At 45.9% G+C, this 15000-nt stretch overlaps 1 protein-coding gene across 1 annotated transcript in view; it reads left to right on the forward strand.

Moving 5' to 3' along the window:
- Positions 1 to 15000, forward strand: part of LOC134438335 (gamma-aminobutyric acid receptor subunit alpha-2) — a 65667-nt gene that overhangs the window by 43038 nt on the left and 7629 nt on the right. The window contains exons 7-8 of the mRNA XM_063187884.1: positions 2561 to 2713; positions 14504 to 14706. Coding sequence (XP_063043954.1) covers positions 2561 to 2713; positions 14504 to 14706 — 356 coding nt within the window. The remainder of the gene's footprint in view (positions 1 to 2560; positions 2714 to 14503; positions 14707 to 15000) is intronic.

The raw sequence follows: 15000 nt of genomic DNA on the forward strand, positions 1-15000 counted from the left end.
GATCCACAGCAGGTGTGCGTAAGGGGGCGTGGGTATTTCCTGTAGCGCAAACCAAATCACTGGTGTGCCGTACTCAAAATACATTAGTCATTAGAAAAAGTGGATTAAAAGTTAGAAAATACAAAGTTACAAGCAACCATGGAAATTCATCAAGTACAAAAATCAACAAGTACAAAAATAGCAGGTAGGCCTATAAGCATCATATATGTAAAACAAACACATCAGCTCAAAAATGTTTACAGCATTACAAAAAACAAGAGAAACTTAATTCCTCATTTAGACCTTGAGGTTCCAAAGTACCCAATGTGTATATCCAGAAAGCTTCCCTGCATAGGAGTTTTTTGATAATATCACCACCCCTAGGGGGAGGTATGATCTTTTCTATCCCCCAAAATTTCAATGAAGCAGGGGAACCGTGGTTGGCCTCTTTGTAATGCCTAGCCATAGCATATGTCATATTTTGGGTGCGGATGGCTGTCTTGTGTTCGGCTATCCTAAGTTTAAGCTGGCGCTTAGTCTGGCCAATGTAAGCCAAACCGCACGGACATTTAAGCATGTAGATCACATGTGTGCTGGTACAAGTGATCAGTGATGAGATAGGAAATTTCTTCCCTGTGCGCGGGTGTGAGAAATATTTGGCATTACATGAGTTGGAACATTGCGCACAATTGTTACATTTATAAAAACCTTTTGGCAGGTTAGAGAGCAAAGTGGTTGGGGGGGGGGAGGCAACATATCAGAGTGTACCAATCGGTCCCGAATATTACGAGCGCGCCTGAATATAAATCTAGGCGGCTCAGCGCAGATCTCTTTGAGCGCAGGGTCGCTATTCAGAACGTGCCAATGTTTACGCACGATGCGCTTGATTTGACTGGCAGCTGGATTGTAACGCGTGGAGAATGACAAACGGGAGGCCAATTGAGATTTAGGCTTTTTACTAAGCAGAGTGGTGCGCTCTGTCATAGAGGCTCTCTCCCAAGCATTAGAAATATCATGTTTGTTGTATCCGCGTTGTTCAAAGCGGCGTGCCAGATCAGAGGCTTTCGATGTAAATTCAGATAAGGTGCTACAGTTCCTCCTTACTCGCAAAAATTGTCCAGTAGGAATATTACGGACTAGGTGTGGGGGGTGGTTGCTATCCGCCTGTAACAAAGTGTTCCTACTAAGAGGCTTACGGTATAGGGTAGATTGTAGGGTGCTATTCTCATCTTTAAAAATCGTCAGGTCAAGGAAGTCAATTGATTGGTTACTGTGTTCCATGGTGAAGGACAAGTAACTCGTGGAAGAGTTAATATAGGTCAAAAAGTTTTCCAATTCTTCAACTGTACCTTTCCACAGGCAGAGTGCATCATCTATGTATCTCGACCATAGCAGTATGTTTGAATGGAAGGGGTTATGTGTCGTGCTGTGTATGTATTTCTCCTCCCATAAGCCCATTACCAGACAGGCGTATGACGGAGCACCGTGTGGCACCAGATTTATTTCCCTTTTTGCCTATGTTTTGGTCCTGCTCTGGTTGCACCGGATTGTTAATTTAGAAGCGCGGAGTGCGTATCTCCTTTGTTTTACAATGTTCAGTATTTCTTACTGTTATTGTATGTGGTTGATATATCTGTTACAGCATATTTTGCTTAGATACGGGGGCAGAGGGGGGATTTCCCATAAAGCATTAGAAGAATTTTCACTTCAGTCAACGTTTTTTTTTTCTCTCCCACTTTCAATTTGGCGGAGGCGGGAAGTTGGCTCATATTTTTTGTGGCACAGTGGGTCAGCAAAACAGCTGTGCACTCACATCGCTACCTTGAGAGCTGCTGAGAGAATTTCCCGCTCCCTGTATTCCTAATGCACCACTGTGCCATCCTCCAGTGCAGTGTTTCCCAACCTTTTTTTAATCTCGTGTACCCCTCGAACCTTTATTTGTCATGCCATGAGCAGCACCTCACTCATGCTCTATCTATCTCTTTCTCTATGCTCTATAGTAGTGTTTCTCAACGGGGGCGGTACAACCCCGCAGGGAGCGTTGGGGAGCTCTAGGGGAGGGGCGTTGAGAATACAGCTGAGAGGGGGAAGTGCTTAGTTGCCATCGGGGGGCGTTAGTCTATTTTATTTTTTAATACTAAAGGGCGCGTTGGCATGTTTATGATGAGGTCAAGGGGGCGTTGGGAGGCTTATGATGAGGTCCAGGGGGCGTTTATTCAAAAAAGGTTGAGAAGTACTACTCTATAGTAAACATTTGTTATTATTACATATTTTCCAAATACCCCACTGTAGCGTGCTCGCGTACCCTTAGTGGTGCATGTACCCCTGGTTGGGCAACGCTGCTCTAGCTCCCCCATCACCACCGCCACCACATCCTCCAACCATCCTCCATCCTCCAGCCTCCTCTTCTTCTTCATCCTCATCCAGCTGAATATGTAATGACTCCCAGCGCCGTTGGCCTACTTACAATAATTGATTTTCACCACCAACACCCGCACACATGCACACACGCACACACACACACAGACACAGACACAGACACACACACTCACGTACTGTACTGTGCTGTGTTGCGTTGCAGGGGAGTACACCGTCATGACGGCCCACTTCCACTTGAAGAGGAAGATCGGCTACTTTGTAATCCAGACGTACCTGCCCTGCATCATGACCGTCATCCTCTCGCAGGTCTCCTTCTGGCTCAACCGGGAGTCCGTCCCGGCCCGGACTGTCTTTGGTGAGTGTGTGTGTGTGTGTGTGTGGAGGTTGATGTTGTTCATGCCAACTGTGGAGTTACTTCGCTCCCGTCTTTCGTCTCGGATACACACACACATGCGTGCACACACATAGGCCTACACAAACAGACATGCACACTTACACGTACACTCACACGTACAAAAATAATAAGTGTGTGTGTCAGGGATTAAAGTTTTCCGTCGCTACGACGGAATTCCGTCAACTGGATTTTCGTTTGGACGGATTTCCGTCCGTATAATTTATGTCAATTAATGTAGGCCTACATTTTTTACTTTCCAACTGAACTCAAATCGAGAGCACTCCTGGTCATGAGAAGGGGACGAGGTGTGTTTGGTGTATGGATGTAGTTATACACTCCACCATTGGCGGTGTGATACAACATTCACTCATCAGTAGCCTAGTTTTGGGTCATCCCCTGTTCTTCCGTGTTCCAAAAAAAGTAGGCCTACACGAGCGGTCAACAATTCTGTGGCAGCGCAGCGCGAGAGATTAAAAAAAAAAAAATGAATAGTTTACTTCGACTGCGTATGATGTCCTTTTCATGATGGGTTTGCCTTTTAAGCATTGTGACTCTTACTAGCATTATTCATAGCCCCAATGGGACGACTATGGCAGCTAACTAGGATAGCCTACCATGCGTTTCATCCTCATAGTTTAGCGCGTTTGACTGGCTGCGTGTAGAGCTAGTTGTCTTTTTGACAGCGGATAATTCACAGTCTCATCTGTACTCATATCAGATTAACTTTGTTGTTGCCGATATATATATATTCAAGAAATAAGTTAAACATGGGTTGCATTTGGGTCATGGATAGGCTATCCCTGGCAGAGCCAATTTATGCCACGTCTTGTTCTGGGAAGCAGTGTTCTGATGGGTGGACTCATGGTCGATAAATGCCGTGTCGACGTTTGTTTCACTTTCAAGGCTTGTTACTGTGTGACGCTATTTCTGCTAACTGGAATAGTGTGCAGCAGCAACAGTTGTGTGTGCGCTTGTTTTTGAGTGGCTCAACGTCTGTGTCCATCTTCTCGGACTATGCGTTTCGTTTGAGTTCAGTTCTAGCCTATTTGCGCACTGCGCACTCAGGACTGATGGGTGGGTGATTTGCCTTGATTCGAGTGGAAAGCTGCGCGACAAGCTTGGGAAAGTGTGTTACTTTTGTAAACGATAGACGTATGTCTGTGACTGTCGTGTCTGCTGCGTCCTGTCAGCTTGTAGAACACGTGCGCATAGGAAGAATCGGGGACGTTTTTTAAATCAATGGTAAGCGTGTGCTTGGCACCGCACATCGAGAAGCAAAAAAGTAGCCAGTAGTTTTCAAAACAGTAGAACACAGAGGTAGACATACCGCACCCTGTTTGTAAACGCCAACAAGTTATTTGTAACAGGATGAAAACTGAAAAAGGCCTAAGGGTGAAAAACATACAAATAATTAAAGCTAGTTTTCTCCCTCTGATTGCTATGATCAGGGCTTTTTAAATGTCAGAAATACAACTGCAAGCAATGCGCACCAGTGCTTTCACCAGAACAGTGTTTGCCCATTCTAATGTGAAAGACAAAGTGTGCATCCCAATGTGTGACCTTGCCTCCTCCACTTGCCTCCTCCACTTGCTTCTCGTCATGATGACATCACTGACAACAGCATTATATTTCAATATCTTGCAAAAAGCTCAATTGTAAAGTCTTTTTCTCATTTGCAATTGGGATGGTGAATGAAAAACAGTCCCTCAAAAGTTGTTGTGGCTAGGCTGACAGCTGGGAAACTTTATCGTTTTCTCCACAGAGGAGGGGCCAGGAGGCGGGACGAGGAGACAAGCACAAGTGGAGGAGGCAAGGACACATATTGGGATGCACCCAAAATATAGCCTACTACTACAACAAAAACCCCATAATGGGATCAGTCACTGTATCAACACATTGCAATTCCAAGTCAATAATTCTGTGAGATCAGCTACCATTTTGAAGCAGCATTCATTGTGAATCCATTCTGCATGATGTTGTGAACAATTCATAAACAATGGGTAGAAATAAGAGGAAATAACCAAAACATGCCCCAAATTTCAGTTCAATCTTTGCAGTCTGATATAGTATCCATTATCCCTCCATTCTCGGCCAGTTCTAGTCAATCTGGTGAGCGGCCTAGGCCTGCCCGCCCTCTTTCCTTTTTTGTATTTAGAAATTGGCATCTGTAAACATAGCATTGTAGGCCTACATCTGATTGAGCACATCTGATCTAGTACCTACAGGTACACTCATACTGAGTCTATATAGGTCTACTGAGTGTATAATGAATATTCATTGTTCATGTGAAGTGTAAAGATTTATGTTGGTTGAAGTTCTGATTTTGTGGCACTTTTTGGTATTACTGGCGCCCTCAAGACATAGGCCTATTCTGCTCTAGGCGACTGCCCCGTCTGCCTATGCCGCTGGCTCTGGCACCATTCCTTGCATGTATGTTTCGTCATGAGGGCAGAGCCTGGCTACATTGGTTTTCGTAGGGTTACGGAGTGATACTCGATCGGGTGCCTAACCGGTAAAAAAGTTCAGTCAGATTACTTTTTTTTGCTTTAATCCCTGGTGTGTGTGTGTGTGTGTGTGTGTGTGTGTGTGTGTGTGTGTGTGTGTGTGTGTGTGTGTGTGTGTGTGTGTGTGTGTGTGTGTGTGTGTGTGTGTGTGTGTGTGTGTGTGTGTGTGTGTGTGTGTGTGTGTGTAAAAGTGTGCGTGTGTGCATGTGCACATGTGTCTGTGTGTTTCTGTGCCTGTGTTCATGTACAGTACGTGTGCTTTGTGCTGCGTTGTGTTTTTGCCCACTTCCACGTCATACCCACCCACATACACACACACACACACATCGCTCCAACAGCACACGGCCCAAAAGGATCCTCAGTGATAGCACATCCGTCACGCGCTGACAGGAGCACTATATCTCTATATATATCAAAGTGTCACGGCATGTTTATGGTGTGCTCACTAAGACTTATGTGTCTTTGAGTTATGTCCCAGGCAGAGAGGAGGGGTATGGGAAAAGGGGGAAACTACCCGTTCTTTGGAAAGGAGAGAGAGAGAGAGATGGGGGTAGAATTGGAGGGATCATTGTCAGTCAGAGAGACGTGAGAGATATGAGATACAGAGTCTTTCGAGAGTTGGAGAGGAAGAGGAGAGAGGGAAGAAAAACACACAGAACAGCGTCTGGCTAATAAAAAAAATTCAATCGGATTTATTTTGATCGCAGAGTGGAAGAATGAGCTTTTTCTTCAGCATTATGCTTTCGCCAGCACTTCTGGTTCGAAAATTACTCGATTGTAATATCCTTTTGGCGGGGGCCAGGGAAATGGAGAGTTTTGGAAAATGTTCTTGCATTGTCTTCTTTTCGGGGAATTAGGGAGGGATTGAGGCTACCTGATCATGTTATTGCACAGAGGCCCAAACCCCGGAAGAGCCAGAGCCTGTGGAGAGCCAAGACCCCTAGGGAGGATGGCCAGAGATGAGGCGCTAGGGAGGAGAGAGACAGACTCTAGTGAGGCAGACCCTATAGTGTGTGGACACTAGGGTGGAGAGACAGAGGAGAAACAGACGGACCCTAGAGGAGAAACAGACAGACCCTAGAGGAGAAACAGACAGACCCTTGAGAGGCAGACAGAAACTAGAGGAGTCAGTCCATAGAGAGAGATCAGACATACAGACCGCACTGTGGGTATAGACCAGCTGACCCTGGTGAGGAAAGACAGAGACCGCAGTGAGGAGAGACATACAGATTCTTATGAGGAAAGGCAGACAGGCTAGAGAGGAGAGAGAGGAAATGAGAGGCAGACAGGCTGGAGAGGAGAGAGAGAAAATGAGAGGCAGACAGGCTGGAGAGGAGAGAGAGAAAATGAGAGGCAGACAGGCTGGAGAGGAGAGAGAGAAAATGAGCGGAAGACAGGCTAGAGAGGAGAGAGAGAAAATGAGAGGCAGACAGGCGAGAGAGGAGAGAGAGGAAATGAGCGGCAGACAGGCTAGAGAGGAGAGAGAGAAAATGAGCGGCAGACAGGCTAGAGAGGAGAGAGAGAAAATGAGCGGCAGACAGGCTAGAGAGGAGAGAGAGGAAATGAGAGGCAGACAGGCTGGAGAGGAGAGAGAGGAAATGAGAGGCAGACAGGCTGGAGAGGAGAGAGAGAAAATGAGAGGCAGACAGGCTGGAGAGGAGAGAGAGAAAATGAGCGGAAGACAGGCTAGAGAGGAGAGAGAGAAAATGAGAGGCAGACAGGCGAGAGAGGAGAGAGAGGAAATGAGCGGCAGACAGGCCCTGGAGAAGAGTCAAACCGTAGTGAGGTGATACATACTGTACTGTACAGAGCCCAGTGTGGAGAGACCAGAGAGACTCCAGTGATGAGAGACATACAGATTTTAGTAAGACAGAGAGACAGACACTCAGAGACAGAGGGAGACACTACAGGTAAGAGACAAGGGGGTGACAGACATATTGTGGTGAGGAAAATCATACATGTGGAGACAGACTCTAGAATGCAGAGACAGATCGTCCATAGGGGAGCCAGAGAACCAGACCATGGGCATGAGAGCCAGAGACAGACCTTGGAGTGGAGAGTGTCCAGAGTGGTGGAGGGGAACCTCTATGCTGGCACTCATCTTGCATCATGCATCTCCCCCTGTTCATCCCCGTCTGTCTCCCCCTTCCCTCTCCCTATCTTTCCTCCCTGTCCTCCCTCTTCACCCCTTCCTCTCTCTCTCTCTCTCTCTCTCTCTCTCTCTCTCTCTCTCTCTCTCTCTCTCTCTCTCTCTCTCTCTCTCTCTCTCTCAATCTCTCTCCTTGTGCTCTGATTTTCATTTCCTCCCAGCCATTTTATTTCCTGTGTGTGTGCGTGTGCGTGTGCGTGTGCGTGTGCGTGTGGGTGTGTGTGTGTGTGTGTGTGTGTGTGTGTGTGCTTATCCATGGATAACACCTTCCGAAGCTATGCTCAGTACCCGGCTCATTTCGCCTCCTGTCACGGTTAACTCTTCAGTGCCACAACGGTCCCCGGTGATGCCCAAATGCCTCGGCCAGATCTGGCACGCAAGATGCCAACCCAGCATGCTCCATAAGACACACACACACATGCACACGCACACGCGCATGCACGCACGCACACAAACACACGCACACACACACACACACAGACACAGACACACACCCACACACACACCCACACACACACACACGCACGCACGCACGCACACGCACACACACACACACACACACACCCACGCACGCACGCACGTACACGCACGCGCACGCACGCACACGCACACACACACACACACACACACACACACACACACACACACACACACACACACACACACACACACACACACACACACACACTTACACAGGCACACACCATAACCTCCTGCTCCAAATCCCTTAGCCCCAAATCCTAACCCCCTTCCTGAAAACCTGTTTGCAGTATTTCCTGAGGGCACAGTCTCAGTCGCCAGAAGCTTCTCCTCACCGTCTCCAATGGCTCCCTCACCCTCAGTTTTCTTCCCCCAATGCCAGTCCGTTCCTCAATCTGCAAAATTGAATTGTGAGCTTCTAACAGTTTCAAAGCCATCTGCACGCACATTTTAAAAATCTGCTCGCAGTTTTTATTACATTACATTACATTACATTACATTGAATTTGGCAGACGCTTTTATTAACGAAAGCAACTTTACAATCGAGGACATCATCAAAGCTGACATCACTAGCAGAAACAAAGTGCACAGGAAATATATCGAACAACAAGTGAAGATGCTAAGTAGGGTTAGGGTTTTTTAGGTACATTAACACACGGTTGAGTAGAGTACAAACATACTGTACACATCAGTTCAAGCAAACACAAATTTGCTAATTTGCTAATAATTTCCTTTCTTGCGACAATTTGATTTGAACCTATCCACTTTTCATGAAACTGTACACACAGCTCTTAATGCTACCTAATGCACAAATTCCTGGGGGCTCGTCAAAATGACTGCCCAACAAGGGGAATATTCTGAGTGAATGCAAGCATAGCTCTTGTACAAGTACATGTCTCTGTATGCCCCTCGTGCCCCTTGTGTGTTCCTACTCTCCACACCACATCACGTCAGTTGTAAATATTAATGAAGTTAGCTCCATCTCTGAGAGGACTGTGTGTCCACTAGCCACTAGGCATGCTGGGCAGTGCATGCTGGGTAGGGTATAAGTGAAAATGCCTCAGGCCATGGGAAGCTACTGCATTAAAGGTTATGGTCCCAGGCGTTAATGTGACTGGGAAGTAAAGTGTGGAAAGTCTAAATGTTACAGGTACACTCTAAAGGCCATCTCCTCTGGACAAATTTTGTCTTGTTTTTTTCACTTAAGGGTCATCTTAAGATTTAAGCCTCTGTTTTTCATATGGCCACTGACATAGGATGTCAGCATTGTGAATTTAGTCTGGCAAGACAGACTATACCCTAAGGGGTCTTACACACCAAGGCGGTAAAGCGTCGCGGAACGGCCACATTTTTTACCGGCGTCGGTGAAAATACATTGAAACCTATCTGTCCTTACACACCAAACGGCGGTAGTCGGGCGTCAGCGGCGCGGGAGCCGGCTCCGCGCCGCGCTGCATTTGGAAAATAGAACTCGAGCGTATTTTTCACGCCGGCGACTCGTAGGCTACTGTGTGAGCAGCAGTTCAATGGCACTTTTGGAAGAAGTCAAGTGTGTGTCCAACTTTAGGGGTCATCTTTAGATTCTTGGCTCTCTTTTTGCTGTGGTCACTGACACAGGAAGTCATGAAGTCTTTGATTTTTTTTCATTGGGCCATATGAAGGCTGTTTGTCCTATGATCACATTCATTGGGGAATGTGAAGGCCATCTGATCTATAGCTCTGGAGTCTGCACCAACCACTGAACCAGGACCACGAGTGCACAAGAGCTGGAAAGGTTAACCCAGAGCAGATATGTCAGATGAAGCTGCTGAAAAAGATCTTTTTTCTCCCCCTCTCTCTTTTTCCTTTAATGAATTTCTACTTCCACGTATATATCCATTCTATGCCTCCCTCTCTCTCTCTCTCTCTCTCTCTCTCTCTCTCTCTCTCTCTCTCTCTCTCTCTCTCATTTCTGATTTCTTTCAATCTTTCATCTGATCCACTTCTCAGAATTCTCTTTCATTTTGTGTGTCGTTCCCTCTATACAGAAGGTCAGAGAGGACCATGCATTATGGCCAGTGTAGAAAAGGTGCAGCCTCGTGTCAGCTGTGGTCCGCAAGGTCTTCTCGTACTTAAATGTGCCGTTTGTCCTTACAAAATGACAGCATGACATGGGGTCGGGATGGCCAATGGATCATTCATCACCAGAAATTCTTGAAGAAATGTGAATGCTGAACAATCAAAGTAGTCATGATGACTCATGTGTGAAAACTTCAATGACAGCTTTGTATTTACAACGTTGCTTTGAAGGTCCTTCAGTACTACCACACAGCAATGCCAGTCCAGTTATTAGTAATTTTACATTGCACAGTGCTACGGTAGGTTCTATGCGTCATACGTACAGTATGCATGGAAGGTCAACCAAACTTGTTTGGTATGGTTTCACATTACCAAGATTCTTCACCTGGGCTGATAAGTGGAGTGAGCAGCCGCTGAGTGGCCGCGAGAACATGGGGTATCTCTGTGTCTTTCGCAAACACGCTGTTGGCCAAGGAATTGAGTCACTTTAAATGACATACCTGCTTGAACAATTTCCAATTGTCCAATTTTTTTAAGCGTGTGGGTGGGGAATTTAAAGAATTGCACATGACGACCAATCAGTTACAGAGAGGCCAACATGTCACAGTTGGAACAGGGCTTTGCACGCTTAAAACCACATCAGAGGCACTTAAGAAAAACCTGCGCCCCATCACTGGAATTTGGGCAGAGTAAAGACAAAAAAGGTGTTGCAACTCTTTGATAGAACATATGGACTGTTCCGCCCGTGCCAGTGATACTCTCTCTAGATTGCAGGGAAATTTCAGGGAAACTGTTTCCAGTCCTATTTGCCCTTAACATCTAATGGTTTGTGTGTTTTTGGCTTAATGTGCTTTGGGTTTATTTCAGTACCGAGTTAATTTTACTTGCTTGGTTGATGAGATTTTAATGACTTTGTCTGTATTTGGGCTGTGAGTTTGAATCCAGGGGGTCAAGGAGATGTCCTGAGCGGAAGAGCCCATCTCCCCATCTCTCCACCAAAAGGGGTTGATGGGCGTTTAGATGCCTGCATCATTACCCTTACTCAAACAAGAGCATACACACACACACACACACACAGACACACACACACACACACAGACACACACACACACACACACACACACACACACACACACACACACACACACACACACACACACACACACACACACACACACACACACACCATACATATGCACGCGCACACACACACACACACACACACACACACACACACAAATACAAAGGCACAGCTTTTTTTTTGGTGACTTAACATGACTGAATTGTTACTTTCAAACATACACACACACACAACCAAGCACACACACATGCACGTGCACATGGGCATTCACTTACACAATCCCATTTGGTGCCTTTAGAAGCCTGGCTCATTACTTTTATTACACCACACAGACAGAGATAAATAGACACGCGCATCTGCCACAGCCCTGACTTAATGGAAGTCTGAAATTTATTTATGTGTTTATCTATTTTCACATTAAGCAGAGGAACATCTGGAAACTCTGAAAAAAAAAATTTAGATGCTCAAGCCGTGGCTTTGTCAAAAATGCACAACGCTAAAACAACCGGTTAAATATCACGCCTCAAAGAGCATGTCACCTTGTTTTCAAAGCAGAGGTTTTTTTTAAAGTGACGAACACGGTAATTAATTATGATTAATCAGCCTTATAATCACTCGGTGAATTAATGAGCAGTTCAGTTGGCCATAATTACAGCACACCTAGTACAATCTGCTGGCTGTGCTCAGTTGTCTGTAGCTTGTGCCCTACATGTATTGTAGTGTAGTGCGTGTCAAGAAGCAACATGTACTGTATGCTCAGCTTTCTGAACAGTAGACAATTTAAGATGTTTCTTTGTGCGTCTCTTCTTCATTTCAAAACAATTAGATGCATCATTTGAGATCATGACACCTGCAGAGATGGAAAACGAGAAAAGCAATCAGAGGGTGTAGACTTCCACCAAACAGCTCACCACCACCACCACTACCCTCCACACACACAGAGACACAAACACAGACACACACACACACACACACACACACACACACACACACACACACACACACACACACACACACACACACACACACACACACACACACACACACACACACACACACACACACACACACACACACACACACACACACACACCTCTTTTTTCTTATCAATTTGATTTCTCTAACCTCCTCAACCAAACCAAAAACAGTCACCTTGATCCAATCACAGTACCAAAATGCTGTCATATTTTCAGAATGATACATGTAAATTTTTCTGTTATTTTGCTTACAAACAAATTGACAGGGGAAGAAAAGAGATAACCTCCTACATGGAGATAATGGGATTCTTCGGGGAGTTTAATTCTCTTATTCAATCTTCAGGGACTGCTGAGGTGTTTTTTGATAAAGGCGTGATTTTATAGAGATTCTGAATGTTATCGGGAGCGTAAATTACATCTACTGCCAACGGGTGGTCCTGCAGGCTCATTGACAGTCCGCTCAGGTCTTCTCAGCTGAAATGGTGCGAACATCTTTCATCTCGCGGGAGAGAGTGCAGATATTAACTTCCCTTCCCTGTCGTCCGCCTCTCTCCTCTGCATCTGCCGATTAGCCGAGTGTTCCACCAGCGTGAATGCTGCGTTAAGGAGAGTGTTTTCAACTGGCAAATACACCCACTCGGTTGCTTGGCAATCAGGTTGGTGGTGCAGCGCCAGGGCTGGCGCTAGGCATAGGCAGACTAGGCGGTCGCCTAGGGTACCAAATGTCCTGGGGGGCAAAGAATTACAATATTAAGCAAAATAAAACATTAAACGTTACATTTAATGGGCACTCAGTATATACAGTATACATAGTACTACAGCTGTGCTCAATCAGATATATGGCACCATGTTTACAGATGCCAATGTCAAATTCCACAAAAAGGAAAGATCGGTGCTTGCCTAGGGCACCGAATTGCCTAGAACCGGCCCTGTGCGGCACGGTGCGGTGTGATGCAGTGTGGCCAACACGCTTCTGGCCCTCAGCATCTGAAAATGCATTTGTTCCACAGAGCTCTTCGTTTTGCTTTCAGGCCCTTACTGCTGTGTTAGTCACTTAGCAAAGGTGTTTGTACAACTGCCTGAGGATGCTGATGTTTGCAGTGCGAGCTGTTTATTCTGAAGGTAAAGGGGTCATGTGAAAAAAGCAGATTATCTCTCTGTAGGTGCAGCTGTAGGTGTTACCAGAGTGTTTTCTGTTTGTTTGTTTTTAATTTTCAGCCTACATTTTCCCACACAGACTCGGGAGAGGAAGCACAGGAGTGTTTGACGTCGCTAAAAAATTAATGAGGAAGGGGATTTTTTGTTTTGTTTATGCGCTTTGATAGACTTCAGTGGTTTCCACGTCTCGGTGCTTCCTCAGGATGACAGCTCCGTCTTCACTCAGGAGTTTTTCCTTCTGTGATGGCTGTCTCCTCTGGAATCCCCATGTGATGTCAGTGGTGTTCTCAGCGGAGCTACCGCTAACCTGCACTAGAGACAACACACAGACAGACATTTCGGCTCATTAAGGTCAATGACTAATCTCTCCTTGCCTGAGAGGCTTGCCAGTGCCTTTTCTGTTTCTCACGCAATTAGATTCTTTTTTTAAAAACCAACAACACTAGGATCTAGTTTTGTGTTGAAACCATTCAAAGCGTTTCCGCCGTCAATCTCTACTGACTAAAACAAACAGTCCAAAAATACACCCCTCAAAATGTCTTCTTTTATTGCCAGGAAAGCGGATGAAATGTTGTTACAAACACTGGAGACTGGAAATGAGAGCAGAGGAGGGGGAGTAGCATGGCGTGTAGGGAGGGAGGGGAGACCAGGGAACACGGCAGGTTCAATGGTGCATGAATGGACGCAGCCTTTCCATCCAGTTGGCTGCAGACGACTCTAAACAATGTGAGCAAATGTGGTCCAGAAAGATACGGCTGGGTCCCTCTCTGACCAGGCCTGGGGGAGCCTCCCGCCAAGAGCAGTAATCAAGAGATAGTGGCTGGACAGAGAGAGAGAGAGAGAGAGAGAGAGAGAGAGAGAGAGAGAGGAGTGCTCAGATGGGGTTGCATGCTGTCCTCACAATAGTCAATAGCGTCACAAACACCACTGAGCTTTTCAATGAGCACTTGTCAGGCTGCGTCAGGTCATGGATCTTTTAGTGCCTTTGATGTCCAAAATAAAATGAAAGGCGTCACTTTGGATGTTGCATTGCTTCCACTGGCTTGTAATGCGTCTCATTTTCTAATGGCTAGATTTTATTTCAAAGGCCTGTAGGAAGAGGAGGGAAGCCACCGCACCAAAGACACAAGCTCATTGCTGTGGCAGGGAAAGCACACACGCCATCCTAATCATGGCACTCTCATTACACGGCTTTTAAGCAAATGGTCTATCAGTGCTTATGAAACATCGTGTCCAATCATTTAGCAATTTGACTTGTGCTAGCACAGTTTCTATACAAATGTATATAGAAGGAGCAATATTTTCTTTGCCCTTCACAACTAATAGCCTGTATCTTTTTCCCAGGTGTGACAACGGTACTGACTATGACCACCCTGAGTATCAGCGCCCGAAACTCCCTGCCCAAGGTGGCCTACGCCACAGCCATGGACTGGTTCATTGCCGTGTGCTACGCCTTCGTCTTCTCCGCCCTGATCGAGTTCGCCACGGTCAACTATTTCACCAAGAGAGGCTGGGCCTGGGACGGGAAGAGCGTTGTCAATGACAAGGTAATTTGCTGTTGTCCATAGCGGCTATCATGTTCTATTTTCTTAAAAAGAGGCACGCATTGAGCTGATCGACCAAAAGGTGATGCAATATTGCAAAGCAGTACAAAGTCATTTTGGATATCGTATTCGCAAAATATCCGTTGAGAGGTACTGTAATCAAATATCAAAGGCTTTTTGAAGGGCATGTTGCTTTGAACATGATGTTCCAAGCAACTCACCCAGATAAACTCTGGGGCAATTTTTTAAAGTTTTTTTAAAAAAGGTTCTAATGTTACGGCTTGGTCAACCTGAGCT

The sequence above is a fragment of the Engraulis encrasicolus genome, chromosome 22, assembly GCF_034702125.1.
Source record: "Engraulis encrasicolus isolate BLACKSEA-1 chromosome 22, IST_EnEncr_1.0, whole genome shotgun sequence".
NCBI classification, from domain to species: domain Eukaryota; kingdom Metazoa; phylum Chordata; class Actinopteri; order Clupeiformes; family Engraulidae; genus Engraulis; species Engraulis encrasicolus.